The sequence below is a fragment of the Aquarana catesbeiana genome, linkage group LG02 (assembly GCF_042186555.1).
Source record: "Aquarana catesbeiana isolate 2022-GZ linkage group LG02, ASM4218655v1, whole genome shotgun sequence".
NCBI classification, from domain to species: Eukaryota; Metazoa; Chordata; class Amphibia; order Anura; family Ranidae; genus Aquarana; species Aquarana catesbeiana.
The window spans coordinates 580922225-580936716 of NC_133325.1; the positions used below are offsets into that span (position 1 = coordinate 580922225).

The window sequence follows — 14492 nt, forward strand, 5'->3', positions numbered from 1 at the left end:
GATATATATCTATATATTAAACAAGGGGCCCCCCAGATCCCGCCCCCCCCCCCCCCCCATGTGAATCGCTATTGGGTACATCGTAACCCTACCTATTCTCCCCAAAAAGCCTATAAATGTAAGGAAAAAAACCTGCTAAAAAAAAAGGCTCTTCTGTGTCTGTCTTCCTCTGTTGTGTTGTCACCTGCTGACAGCTGAATGTAAAAAAATAAAATAAAAAAAATTGTCGGCGAAAAAACCGGGTCTGCTATGGATCCCCCACGCCAAATTTATTTTAAAACAAATGAAGTGGGGTCCCCCACAAAATCTATATCGGACCCTTATCCGAGCATGCAGGTCAGGAAAGGGAGGGGACGAGCGAGCCCCTTCCCTGAACCATACTAGGCTGCATGCACTCAACATGGCAATGTCAGAAGGGGTGGGCCGCAAAACACATAGATGTGAACGTGTACCATAGGCAACCATGTTTAAATGGACTGTAGTGTGTTTCTACAAACTGCAAAATGCAGTAAAAAATCGCATAGGTGTGAACCTAGGGTGAGAGAGCAGCAGAAAGATCCATATCTCTAGATTCCAAGTATGAACCTGTTGAAAGCTGCAGTACATTAACAGCAATTTCTGAATCTGAGGAGGAAAAGTTCCTGCGAAAAGAGCCATGCTTCCTTTCAAATACCTTAGGATGTCTGCTTTGCAAAGTGTGGTCGTTTTTTTATTTTGTTTTTTATTTTAGTTTTCCGGCCCTCCAGAGCCTCCAAAAATGTCATAGGTAGTCGGGAAATCAAATGTGTAATTTATGCCTCTTGGAAGCCTGAAAGTGCTTCTTATGCAGCGTACACACGGTCGGACTTTTCGACCGGACTTGTCCGACGGACCAAATCCGGCGGACAATCCGATCGTGTGTGGGCTTCACCGGACCTTCAGCGGACTTTTCCAGTCGCAAATCTGACAGACTTTAGATTTGGAACATGCTTCAAATCTTTACGTCGTAACTCCGCCGGACCCAGAAATCCACTCGTCTCTATGCTAGTCCGGACAAAAACCAACGCTAGGGCAGCTATTGGCTACTGGCTATCAACTTCCTTATTTTAGTCCGGTGTACGTCGTCACGTACGAATCCATCAGACTTTGGTGTGATTGTGTGTAGCCAAGTCCGTTCGTGAAAGTCCGCTGGAAAATCTATCGGACCAGTCCGATCGAAAGGTCTGCCCGTGTGTACGCGGCCTTACATTTTGGGCTCCTCTATCTGGCTAGGCTGTGAAAAAAGTGTCAAAAGTGCTGTTCCCATACACATTAGGAGTAGCAGATTGTTTTGCAATGAGTTTTCAAGTATGCTCATGTGCTGTGGGAGAAACGTCATTTTACTTTTTTTATTTTCTGAAAAATTGTGGCAACATTTTAAATGCTCTAAAAACTCACCATGCCTTTTTGGGGTGTCTACTTTCCAAAGTGGAGTAATTTTAGGGTTTTGTACTATCCTGGCATTTTAGAGGCTCATGAAATGCAATATACAGCCAGAACATCAGGGTTCATAAACTTAAATATATACACACAAACCATAGTTTGTAGACTGTAAAACTTTCACACAGACTAAAAATTATACACTTATTTTGTATTTTAGCAGAAAACCTTTGGCCAAATTTATGTGCAACATTAATTGTCTCAGTGGGAAGAGCTGTACCCTATAGTTGGTGGCAGTAGGATGAATCGTGCCCCAAAGATTGTCTCAGTGGGAAGAATTGTACCCTATAGTTGGTGGGAGGGATAGTGTCTCCATGGGAAGAATTGTACCCCATAGTTTGTGGCAGTGTGAGGAATAGTGTCTCCATGGGAAGAATTTCACACTATAGTTGATAGCAGTGGGAGAAATAGTGCCCCAGTAATGGTCTCAGTGGGCCGAATCGTACCCTATAGTTGGTGGCAGTGAGATGAATAATGCCCCAATAATTGTCTCAATGGGAAGAATTGTACCATATAGTTGGTGGCAGTGGGAGAAATAGTGTCTCCATGGGAAGAATTGTACCCTATAGTTGATGGCAGTGGGAGAAATAGGGCCCCATTAATTACGTTGTCTCCGTGAGAAGAATTGTACCCTATAGTTGGTGGCAGTAGGATGAATAGTGCCCCAATAATTGTCTCATTGGGAACAATTGTACCCTATAGTTGGTGGCAGTGGGAGGAATAGTGTCTCCATGGGAAGAATTGCACCCTATAGTTGATAGTAGTGGGAATAATAGTGCCCCAATAATTCTCAGTGAGATGAATCGTACCTTATAGTTGGTGGCAGTGGGATGAATAAAGCCCCAATAATTATCTCAGTGGGAAGAATTGCACCATATACTGTAGTTGGTGCCAGTGGGAGCAATAGTGTCTCCATGGGGAAAAATTGTACCCTATAGTTGGTGGCAGTGGGATGAATAGTGCCCCAAAAATTGTCTCAGTGAGAATAATTTTACCCTATAGTTGGTGACAGTGGGAGGAAGAGTGCCCCAATAATGGTCTCAGTGGGACGAATCGTACTCTATAGTTGGTGGCAGTGGGATCAATAGTGCCCCAATAATTGTCTTGTTGGGAACAATTGTACCCTATAGTTGGTGGGGGTAATAGTGCCCCATTGGTTGCATTGTCTCAGTGGGAAGAATTGTACCCTATAGTTGTTGGCAGTAGGATGAAGAGTACCCCAATAATTGTCTCAAAGGAAAGCATTGTACCTTATAGTTGGTGGCAGTGGGATGAATAGTGTCTCCATGGGAAGAATTGCGTTGATGGCAGTGGGAGAAATAGTGCCCCACTAATTGTCTCAGTGGGAAGCATTGTACCCTATAGTTAGTGGGAGGAGGAGTGCCCCAATAATGGTCTCAGTGGGAAGAATTGTACCATATACTGTAGTTGGTGGCAGTGGGAGAAATAGTGCCTCCGTGGGAAGAATTGTACCCTGTAGTTGAAGGCAGTGGGAGAAATAGTGCCCCATTAATTGCGTTGTCTCAGTGGGAAGGATTGCACCCTATAGTTGGTGGCAGTGGGAGAAATGGTGCCCCATTAATTGCGTTGTTAGTTGGAAGAATGGTATCCTATAGTTGGTGTCAGTGGGAGGAATAGTAACCCGTTAGGCCCCTTTCACACTTGTGCAACTTTTCCTGTGACTTTGGATCTCCAGAGTTGCATGACAAGTCGTAACCACATGATTCCCAATGATAACCATTTATATCTGTGCGACTTCAGAGTAGACCCTGTATTACTTTGGTCTAACTTTGATGCGAGTAGAGGTTCATAGACCTCAAGTTTACACATGCATTCCCTAAAAATCGCGGCAAAATTGCGTGCCTTTCAAGTCGCAGCGGTGTGAAAGTGGTCAAGCAAAGGTAAGCAATGAGCCGCTGTTTGAGGACCACTGATTTAAACTTTTTTAATTCTACTTTTTTTTTTTTTTTTTTTTAAGTTGTCCTGGTATAGCTGTGATGGGAACATTGACTTTCTTGAATGTTCTGCATTTGTGAATACACACTTTGACAAAATTTTAGGTACCCTTCTACATAAAAAAAAGAACCTACAGTTTCCTCTGTATTAACTTGAAACTGACAAGTAAATGAGATCCATCATTGTTTGTTCTATATTTAATAAAAATCTGACCTTGCTTTAGATTTTAGATTCAACAGAATATTTCAAATAGGAAAAACAAAAGAAAATGTTACGGACAAAAATAATGGGCCCCTTAAAGAGGGGTTCGGGCTGCGATATATTTTTTTTTTTTTTTAAAGTAAGCTGCTGACATTTATTAAGGACACTTACCTGTCCAGCGTGCCCGTAATGTCGCCCTTGCGGCTTCACTGCCCGTTTCCTACTGCGCATGCGCGAGTCGCCCAGCGCTTTGTGAATGGCCCAGTTGTTTCCTGGGACACACACAGTTCCCAGAAGGCAACAGGGCCGCTCGCCGAAGAGGAGGAAGCGCCGCGGAATAGGAAGAGGCAGATTAGGAAGACTGCCTAGAAACAGGGGTTTCAGGTAAGTTTAAAAATTTTTTTTTTTTTTTTTTTTTTAAGAATTTTAATGCTATTTTTTATTTTAGGGTGGCCCTCCACTTTAACCTGATATTTTGTTGGAGAACCCTTAAAGGCAATCGCTGTAAACAAACAGTTTCTCTTAATGATATCTCAGCACCTGTCAACAAATAATTTGGCCCACCTTTATCAAGCAAATCGCTAAAGCTGTCTGAGATTTGAAGGGTGTCTTCTTCAGATTGCATGTTTCAGCTCTTTCCATAGATGTTTGATAGGATTCAGATCAGAGCTCATAGAAGGCCACTTCAGAATTGTCCATTGTTTTGTTCTTATCCATTTTTCAGCGCTTTTAGCTGTGAGGGTCATTATCTTGTTATAGGATCAATGACCTTTGACTGAGACAGAGCTTTCTGACCCTGAACAGTACATTTTGCTACAAAATCCCTTGATCTTGAAGTTTAGTCATGTATCTCTTTGGCAATTTTTCTTGGCTATTTGTCTACTGTTCAAAACATCCTTCAATGGGGGGTACATTTTTTCTCTTGTGATCTCATCCAGGCTACATTCATGGACCATAAACTTCTTAAAAATATTTTCATCTATACAGATACTCCTCGTTTTAACAACTTACCTGTTTAACGACCACTCAGACTTGCGACCAGCTCTCCCCACCCGAACAACCTGCTATACTTCATTGTATTGTACAGTACGGAATTTGTTTGTGTTCTGTACTTATGCAAATTTAAAACCATGCTATTGAGCTGGAGTTTTGTTTTTGACCTTTTTTTTTTTTTTTTTTTCTTCCACAGTACAGTAGTTAAGATTGCTTAAAATATTGATTACTCGTGGCTCCTCGTTTAACGACCAATTCATTTAACGACCTGGTCATTGGGATGGAACCTGGTTGTTAAGTGAGGAGTACCTGTAGTCACAGGTACGTGAAGCTGCTTGGAGGGGATTCCTGACATGTTAGGTGGAAGGACTTTCTAGCATAAAAGTAAAGTACATGTAATAGCACTTTGGCGTATTTGTACGTCTCCAATAATGCCAAGTAGGGAGAAAATAAATTTTCTTTTATGTGAGGACCATTTTTGCATGCCTAAACAGGAGTTTCAATAGAGAGGGATTTGACCACAAAGTGTTATAGAGCGAGCTTGACCATTGTTCCCCAAATAAATGTTTTATTATGTAGAGGAACACTGAGAGGAAAGTGCTTAATTAAAGGATAAGTTCACTTTTAGGAGCATGTTACACTCATATTTAAGGTGTAACATTTGAAAACTGCATGGCTGTGCAATGCTCCGCCCTCACAGCCAAGTAATAATTAATTAGGCTTCCAGTGAAGGAATATACTGTCAGCCACTTCGGCTGGCTTCTTGTAGTTATCAATGAACTGCAAGGGTGTTGGTGAGCACTCTCATAGTTCATTGATTCTTCCCGCCATTCAGTAACTGCCTGCCTTTATCGGAGGTGAAGTTTCTGCAGGGTCCTGGCATTGCGGAAGCAATGCTGTAGAGGAGTCAATGTAAAAAAAAGTAATAATAAATGCACATTTTTTTTTTTTTTTTTATCTGCAATGAGATATGCATTTATTATTATTTTTGTTTTTTACAAAAGGGGAACTTGGCCTTTAACATAGTTTTTCCTGAAAAGGGGGGGCTTTGTTTATATACTATGCTGTACAAAGATTCCTAAGAGGTTGCTATGGCAGTCTCGGTTGCAATGCAGGCATTGGCCAGTGTTGGATAGAGCCAGTCTTGGATGTGGACTAGTTGCGCTGCTAGGTAGTGGGCATGGAAGTCTGGATAATGGATATCTGCATGGCTAATTTAAAGTGGTTCTAAAGGCTTAAGCAGTTTTACCTTCATGCATGAATATAAAAACCCTTCTGTGCTGCAGGATCTCCCCCCAGTCTGTGTGTATAGACGTAGGCAGCGTGGCTCGGGATCTAGCCCGCACAAGTGCCCCCATAAGAAGTGGCTTCCTATTCTGGGGGACTGGCCAGGAATAAATACTAAATCTAGTATCAATAGACACACAGACGGCTTGGGAGTGAGCACACAGGAGTGCTCCCAGAGCAAGCAGCTTGCTTTGGGAGCACTTGAGGGGGGAGGAGCCAGGAGCACTGGCCGAGGACCTAAGAAGAGGATCAGGGCTGCTCTGTGCAAAACCTTTGCACAAAGCAGATAAGTATAACATGTTAAAAAAAAAAAAAAACACGTTTACAATCACTTTTAAGCCAATATTTTGATTTCCACATTAATTAAGGAGATAGACAAAGGGCCAGTTTCATCAGGGAATGCTGTTTCTATGAAGAGGTATACTTGGTCAGCTAAAATGTTTAGATAGGTGGTACATGTCAAGTAACATCCACATGAATGGCAAGACTCAAGTTTTCCCAGCAGAACATTGCCCAAAGCATCACACTGGCTTGCCTGCTTCCTGTACTGCATCCTGGTGCCATCTCTTCCACAGGTAAGCAACTTACATACACCTTGCCATTTACATGATGTAAAAGAAAACGTGATTCATCAGAGCAAGCCACCTTCTTTCATTGCACCCATGGTCCAGTTCTGATGCTCATGTGCTCATTGCGGGCATTTTTGTCTGTGAACACAGGTCAGCATTGGCACCCAGACCAGTCTGCAGCCTTGCAGCCCCATACATAACAAACTGTGATGCCCATCTTTTCTGCATTCAACACATTTAACTTTGGGGCCAACATGTTTACTTTCTGCCTAATATATCCCATTGACTTTCAGATACCACTGTAATAATCAATGTTATTCAGTTAACCAATGACTGATGGGTGTGTATATATAATGTAAGGTTGGCTGCCATATTAGTCATTTGAGAGATCTGTAGGCTGGAATATAAGTTAATTGAGAGCACAAAATATTTTTCTTTCTTTGTCTTTCTAGCTAGTTATTCCTTTTCCTGTGTCCTTCCGTCTCAAAAGTAAAGATGTGGTAGTGGACATTCGGCGAAGAAAACTTAGCATTGGGCTGAAGGGCCAGAATCCTGTGTTGGATGGAGAGCTTTATAATGATATCAAGGTGGAAGAGTGCTCATGGCTAATAGAAGATGGCAAAGTGGTTACAGTTCATTTGGAAAAGGTGGAATTCAAATTACTTTTATATATTTTTTTTATCTATTTTTTTTATCAGTTTAGCAGTTGTATATTCAGCAGATAATTTCACGTTATAACTTATATGAGTACTAGTTGAAAGTTTAAGTGTTACTAAACCCACAATAGGAAAATCAGTCTAAATGCAGTATCGCATGTTTGTTATACTCGCTGTGGAACCCAAGGGGTTAAACCCCTGCATTGTGTAAAAAGGCGGTTTGATCCTGTCTTCTCTGATCCTCCCCTTCTACTGTCACCAATCCATTTGCTGATAAGACAGAGCCTTTGGAGGCAACTTTGCACATGCTCAGTTTGGTGTGTATTGCTAAAGAGTTTTTTTTTTTTTTTTCTTCCTCGGGAGGGTGCATGTGATCAGCACAGGGCCAATCAGCACTGTCCCCACAGAGGGTCAGGGGTCCTGCAGTCTCATGGGACAGTCAGAGTGAGAATGAAGACTCCCCTACAAAATTTAACCAGACACTGATAGAAGTCATAAGACTGCTATAGCTGCTGATGATCCAGATATAGTAAATGCAGGGTCCTGGGTTTAGTAACATTTTAAACTGGGGATTATAATTAAGAGGTTAGTTACTTGATCGGAAGAATAATAAAGTGGTCATAAAGGCAGAAGTATTTTTACCTTGCTGCATTCTTTGCAGTAAGGTAAAAAAAAAAAAAAAAAACCTGGGTGCAGCTTCCCCCGCAGCCCCCCTAAATACATACCTGAGCCCGATCTCGATCCACAGAGGCTCTCCCCCCTCTATAGCTGACACAGCAGCGGTAGCCATTGACTTCTGCTGTAATTCACAGCCAGTGAAACGAGAGTGAGAGTTTAAAAAAAGCCTTTACTAATCACTTGAATTGAGTTTTTAGAGCAGTGCCTTTTCTTTGGAACAACATAAAGCGACTTGAGCATCAGGCACATAGACTGGTATTCAGGTATCATAAAGGGCTGAAAATGTGAATCCCCAGATATGTTATCCAGCATTCGATAGGTGCTTCAAGAGTAGGGCTCTTCCCTTTTAAAGCACAAGCCTGGTTCTAATAGTCACTGGAATCTAACCCTTCAAAGCAGCCTTTAACAATAAGAAAAAAAAAATGATCTGTAGCCCTCTCTTCCCACCCCCCTTCTTGAAAATCACATCATTCAAGAGCCTTCCCACTGACTTTTGCAGTCACTTGCTTGTGTGTCCAAAGATTGTATTCTTTGTGAGGTATAAACTGATTTTTCTCCTGTTCCCTATAGATCAATACAATGGAATGGTGGAACCGTGTAATCAAAACAGAACCAGAAATTAACACAAAGAAAATTAATCCTGAAAACTCTAAGGTATGGTTTATGAAATGTGATAATTGTGTGCCACAGATCTACATCTGAATTACTTAAGATACACGGTACCCTTGGCTTGCCTACTTGCAGGTTCCTAATGCATAGAGATATTTATTAAATCGACTGGCGGGAGGCTCCCGGATGGATTTTCCTATTTTCCTCTTTCCTTCTTTCTACCCCGTTTCCTTCCTTTCTAATACTCTTACTATTCTTAGCCAAAGTTGGCATTGCGGGTGTGTAGCCTCTTTTTTTCGTAATCCAGACTATTCTGGGCTTACTTTGGGGAATTTGATCCATCATATGGGATAGTTATAATGGTGATAGTTATAAGTGCCTTAATTATCACACAATTTGAGTAAGATTTGCCACCAATACTATTCCATCAGGATTAAGTAATAATAATGCTAGGCTCCCAAGTCCATGATCTTTCATAAACCCATCTGCCTCATAAAGGGGTTAACTGGACGATGAACCTCCTGCATTTATATTCCTAAAACGCGCTTGTAGTATTATGTTATAAGTTGATATTCTCTATAAACTCCAGTCCACCTACATTAGAGGCCCCCACGGCAGTGATTATCAAGGTGCTGTGGTCCTCATCAGTTTCTACCTAGCCTTGTATTTGTATGTTTCCCCGTCACATGCTTGGAGCAGACGAGGATTGACCGCTGCTCCAATATAAGATCTCCCTTTTTTTTTTTTTTTTTTTTTTTTTTTTTTTTAAATCTTGTTTAAAAAAAAAAAAACTATTGAAACAGAATTACTTAAGATGAACAAGATAAGATCCTTATTTAGGGATGAGCCGAACACCCCCCTGTTCGGTTCGCACCAGAACTTGCAAACAGGCAAAAAATTTGTTCGAACATGCGAACACCGTTAAAGTCTATGGGACACGAACATGAATAATCAAAAGTGCTAATTTTAAAGGCTTATATGCAAGTTATTGTCATAAAAAGTGTTTGGGGACCTGGGTCCTGCCCCAGGGGACATGGATCAATGCAAAAAAAAGTTTTAAAAACGGACGTTTTTTTCGGGAGCAGTGATTTTAATAATGCTTAAAGTGAAACAATAAAAGTGTAATATCCCTTTAAATTTCGTACCTGGGGGGGTGTCTATAGTATGCCTGTAAAGGGGCGCATGTTTCCTGTGTTTAGAACAGTCTGATAGCAAAATGACATTTCAAAGGGAAAAAAAGTGATTTAAAACTACTTGCGGCTATTAATGAATTGCTGGCCCGACAATACACATAAAAGTTCATTGATAAAAATGGCATGGGAATTCCCCACAGGGGAACCCCGTACCAAAATTTAAAAAAAAAATGACGTGGGGGGTCCCCCCTAAATTCCATACCAGGCCCTTCAGGTCTGGTATGGATATTAAGGGGAACCCCAGCCAAAATTTAAAAAAAAAAAAATGGCATGGGGTCCCCCTCAAAATCTATACCAGACCCTTCAGGTCTGGTATGAATTTTAAGGGGAAACCCGCGCCAAAATCAAAAAAAAAAAAAAAATGGCTTGGGGTCCCCCTAAAAATCCATACCAGACCCTTATCCGAGCACGCAACCTGGCAGGCCGCAGGAAAAGAGGGGGGACGAGAAAGCGCCCCCCCCCCCTCCTGAACCGTACCAGGCCACATGCCCTCAACTTTGGGAGGGTGCTTTGGGGTAGCCCCCCAAAACATCTTGTCCCTATGTTGTTGAGGACAAGGGCCTCATCCCCACAACCCTTGCCCGGTGGTTGTAGGGGTCTGCGGGTGGGGGGCTTATTGGAATCTGGAAGCCCCCTTTAACAAGGGGACCCCCAGATCCCGGCCCTCCCCCCTGTGTGAAATGGTAAGTGGGTACAAAAGTACCCCTACCATTTCACAAAAAAACTGTCAAAATTGTTAAAAATGACAAGAGACAGTTTTTGACAATAACCTGCCAGGTTGCATGCTCGGATAAGGGTCTGGTATGGATTTTTGGGGGGACCCCACGTCGTTTTTTTTTTTTTTTTTTTTTTTTTTTAATTTTGGGGAGGGGTTCCCCTTAAAATCCATACCAGACCTGAAGGGTCTGGTATAGATTTTGAGGGGGACCCCATGCCATATTTTTTTTTTTTTAATTTTGGCCGGGGTTCCACTTAATATCCATACCAGACCTGAAGGGTCGGGTATGGAATTTATGGGGACCCCCAACGTAATTTTTTTTTTTTTTTTTGTAAATTTTGGTTCAGGGTTCTCCTGTGGGGAATTCCCATGCTGTTTTTATCAATGAACTTTTATGTGTATTGTCGGACCGGCAATTCATTAATAGCCGCGAGTAGTTTTAAATGACTTTTTTTCCTTTGAAATGTCATTTTGCTGTCAGACTGTTCTAAACACGGGAAACATGCGCCCCTTTACAGGCATACTATAGACACCCCCCAGGTACGACATTTAAAGGGATATTACACTTTTATTGTTCCACTTTAAGCATTATTAAAATCACTGCTCCCAAAAAAACGGACGTTTTTAAAACTTTTTTTTGCATTGATCCATGTCCCCTGGGGCAGGACCCAGGTCCCCAAACACTTTTTATGACAATACCATGAATATAAGCCTTTAAAATTAGCACTTTTGATTTCTCCCATAGACTTTTAAAGAGTGTTCCGCGGCAATCGAATTTGCCGCGTACACCCCAAATTGTTCGCTGTTCGAACTGGCGAGTCAAACTCATCCCTATCCTTATTCTTGGACTTTGATGCTATTCACACTCATCCTTTTCATTAAACCATTGTATATCTGTTTGCCTTTAGCTGTCTGATTTAGATGGAGAGACCCGGAGTATGGTAGAAAAAATGATGTATGACCAAAGACAGAAATCAATGGGCCTTCCAACTTCAGATGAACAGAAAAAACAGGACATTTTGAAAAAGTAAGGTTTTCTTTTTTTTTTTTTTTTTTTTTTTTTTTTGTGCATTTTAAAATGAACCCCAGGTAACTAATATGTGTATTTTGATAGATAACTAGGCACCAATAGGTATTTGTGGTAATCTAAAATTCCACTTTGAATTGAACGAATGCATCCTTGTCTATCAGGGAGTTCTGGTTTTTGATTATTCATTGATATTGTTTCCCTGTCACAATAAAAGGGTCAGGGTGAAAGCTCATTGCCAATAAGACAGATGGTGGTCCAGATGACACATTCTGCCACCTCTCGGTCCAGGCGCCGCCATGTTGATTGTGACATCATAAAGAGGCCCACCGGCATGCCTCCTGATGATGTGCCAATAGGTCCCCCTCCTTTCTTCTGAATGGATCACTATGCCTCCTGGGATATGTAATGTGCAAATACAAGGAGGCAAAGGGAGGACAGTACACGTCATTCGCCCAGGGAATAATAGGTGGGCAGTTGGGACAGCCCTATTCTATTCAGTGAAAAGGAGGGGAGTCTCCTCTGAGTCGTACATCCAGCACTGCAGTATCACATGGTGATGTGGCGAGTCCCGTAAGTGCAGTTCAAGCTGGTGAGGTGGCAAGCACAAGTAGTGTCCCGCTGCCACCAAGAAGACAAAGACAGGTCCGTCGTACCCATAGTGTCCTTCCTGCAGAATTTGCCGATCCTGATTGGGAGCCCACCACTTCTGCAGCACCTGTACCCTCCATTCACTGTCCGACCCGGAATTCAGGTGGAAACAGTTGATTTTACGTCACTTGATTTTTATTCGCTGTTTTTCACGGAAGTTATCTATAGATTTATTGTGGACCACAGTAATTTGTATGCTGGTCAATTTATCGCCACTAATCCCCAGTTGTCCCTTGCCAGAGATTGGAAACCAATTATGGTTTCCGAATTTAAGACCTTTCTGCACCTATCCCTCGACATGGGCATAGGTAAAATGAGTAAGTTGCGGTCATATTGGTCCATTGACCCAATTTACCATATGTCCCTATTCTCTGCCTCCATGGCCAGGGCATGATACAAGCAGATCTTGTGGTTCATGCACTTCAACGACAATGAATTCTGTCGTCCTCGTGGAGACCCTGGATACGATCGGCTCTACAAAATTTGGCCCCTCGTAAACCACTTCAATAAACGTTTTGCAGCCTTGTTTACTCCTGATCAAGTTTTCTGCAATGAGTCCCTGATTAAATTTTATGGCCGCTTGTCTTTCAAACCGTATCTTCCCAGCAAGCGTGACAGATATGGGGTCAAGATGTATAATTCTGTGACAGGGCAACAGGCTATACATATAGTTTTATGGTTTACGAGAGAAGAGATAGTCACGTAGAGCCTGAGAACTGCCCAGATTACATAGGGAGCGCTGGCAAGATTGTGTGGGACTTGGTGTCACCCTTATTCGGAAAGGGGTGCCATTTGTATGTGGACAATTATTACACGAGCGTGCCACTTTTTAGTCACTTGTTTGATTATCAGATTGGCGCGTGTGGCACCGTGCGACCTAATCGCCGGGGCTTACCCCAGCGGCTTGTAGATTGCCGTCTTAGGCTGGGGGAGAGAGCCTGTTTCAAGTGTAATAATTTGCTTGCTGTGAAGTGATAATAAGAATGTTTTTGTTCTGTCCTCACTTCACGCAGACACGACGGTCCAAATTCCTACGGCAACTGGTGTTGTGGAGAAACCCCTCTGTGTCCACGAATATAACCAAAATATGGGAGGGGTGGACCTCAATGGCCAGTTGTTGGCGCCGTACCTAATTGCCCGTAAGGCCAGACGCTGGTACAAAAAAAGTGTCTGTATACTTATTTCAGTTGGCTTTGCTGAACGCTCATGTGCTATACAGAGCTTCAGGACGGACTGGATCCTTCCTTAAATTCCAGGAAGAGATCGTCGGAGCCCTTCTGTTTCCAGACGGTGCTTCACCTCACCATGCCAATCCAAATGCAGTAAGCTGGCTGCATGAGAGGCATTTTCCGTATGTCCTCCCTAGTACCCCTACCCAATGATCCCCCCCAAAGAAAATGTTGTGTCTGTAGAAAGCGCGGATATAGACATGACACCCGCTCTTTTTGTCCCTCCTGCATTGGTGAATGTTTTGAACGCTACCATACACTAGTGGAGTTTTAGTGTAGGGTACAGCACTGCACAGACTAGAACACACTTTGACAGGGTCTCCTAAGATGCCATCGCATTTTGAGAGACACGAACCTGGAACCGAACTGTTACAAATAAAAGTGTAAAAAAAAAAATAAAAGATAAAAAAACAAAAATAGTTGTTTTATTCTCTCGCTCTCTCTCGCTCTCGGTATCCCCGTACTCAGGAGAGGCAGCAAAATGTATTTTGGAGTGCAATTCCACATATAACCATGCATGTGTGAGCAATATATCATTTAGTGACAACTTTTTGTAAATTTTTTTTGTCATTCAATTACTTTGGACAAAATAATTAAATTATTCAATGGGCTCAACATACCTCTCCGCAATTTCCTTGGGGTGTCCTACTTTCCAAAATGGGGTCATTTGGGGGGGTTTTGTACTGCCCTGCCATTTTAGCACCTCAAGAAATGAGATAGGCAGTCATAAACTAAAAGCTGTGTGAATTCCAGAAAATGTACCCTAGTTTGCTATAACTTTTGCGCAAACCAATAAATATACGCTTATTGACTTTTTTTTTTTACCAAAGACGTGGCTGAATACATTTTGGCCTAAACGTATGACTAAAATTGAGTTTGTTGGATCTTTCTTATAATAAAAACTAGAAAATATCATTTTTTTAAAAAAAAATTTCGGTCTTTTTCCGTTTTATATCGCAAAAAATTAAAATAGCAGAGGCAATCAAATACCATCAAAAGATAGCTCTATTTGTGGGGGAAAAAAAAGGACGCAAATTTTGTTTGAACGCGCAATTACCAGTTAAAGCAGCGCAGTGCCAAATAGTAAAAAGTCCTCTGGTCTTTAGGCAGCCAAATGGTCCAAGGCTTAAATGGTTAATATTAAAGCGGTTGTATACCCGCTGAATTTTTTTTTTTTTTTTTACCCCTGTAAAGCAAAAGGCATAATGAGCTAGTATGCACCGCATACTAGCTCATTATGAAATACTTACCTTAGAACGAGGCGTCG

General features: G+C 41.9%; 1 protein-coding gene across 2 annotated transcripts in view; it reads left to right on the top strand.

The window, feature by feature from the left end:
• Positions 1–14492, top strand: part of NUDC (nuclear distribution C, dynein complex regulator) — a 73526-nt gene that overhangs the window by 39073 nt on the left and 19961 nt on the right. The window contains exons 6-8 of one of the 2 annotated variants that reach the window (XM_073616170.1): positions 6917–7111; positions 8369–8452; positions 11227–11345. In XM_073616170.1, the coding sequence (XP_073472271.1) occupies positions 6917–7111; positions 8369–8452; positions 11227–11345 (398 nt within the window). Of the gene's footprint in view, positions 1–6916; positions 7112–8368; positions 8453–11226; positions 11350–14492 lie in introns of those variants that run through there. The other variant, XM_073616171.1, reaches the window with a different exon arrangement.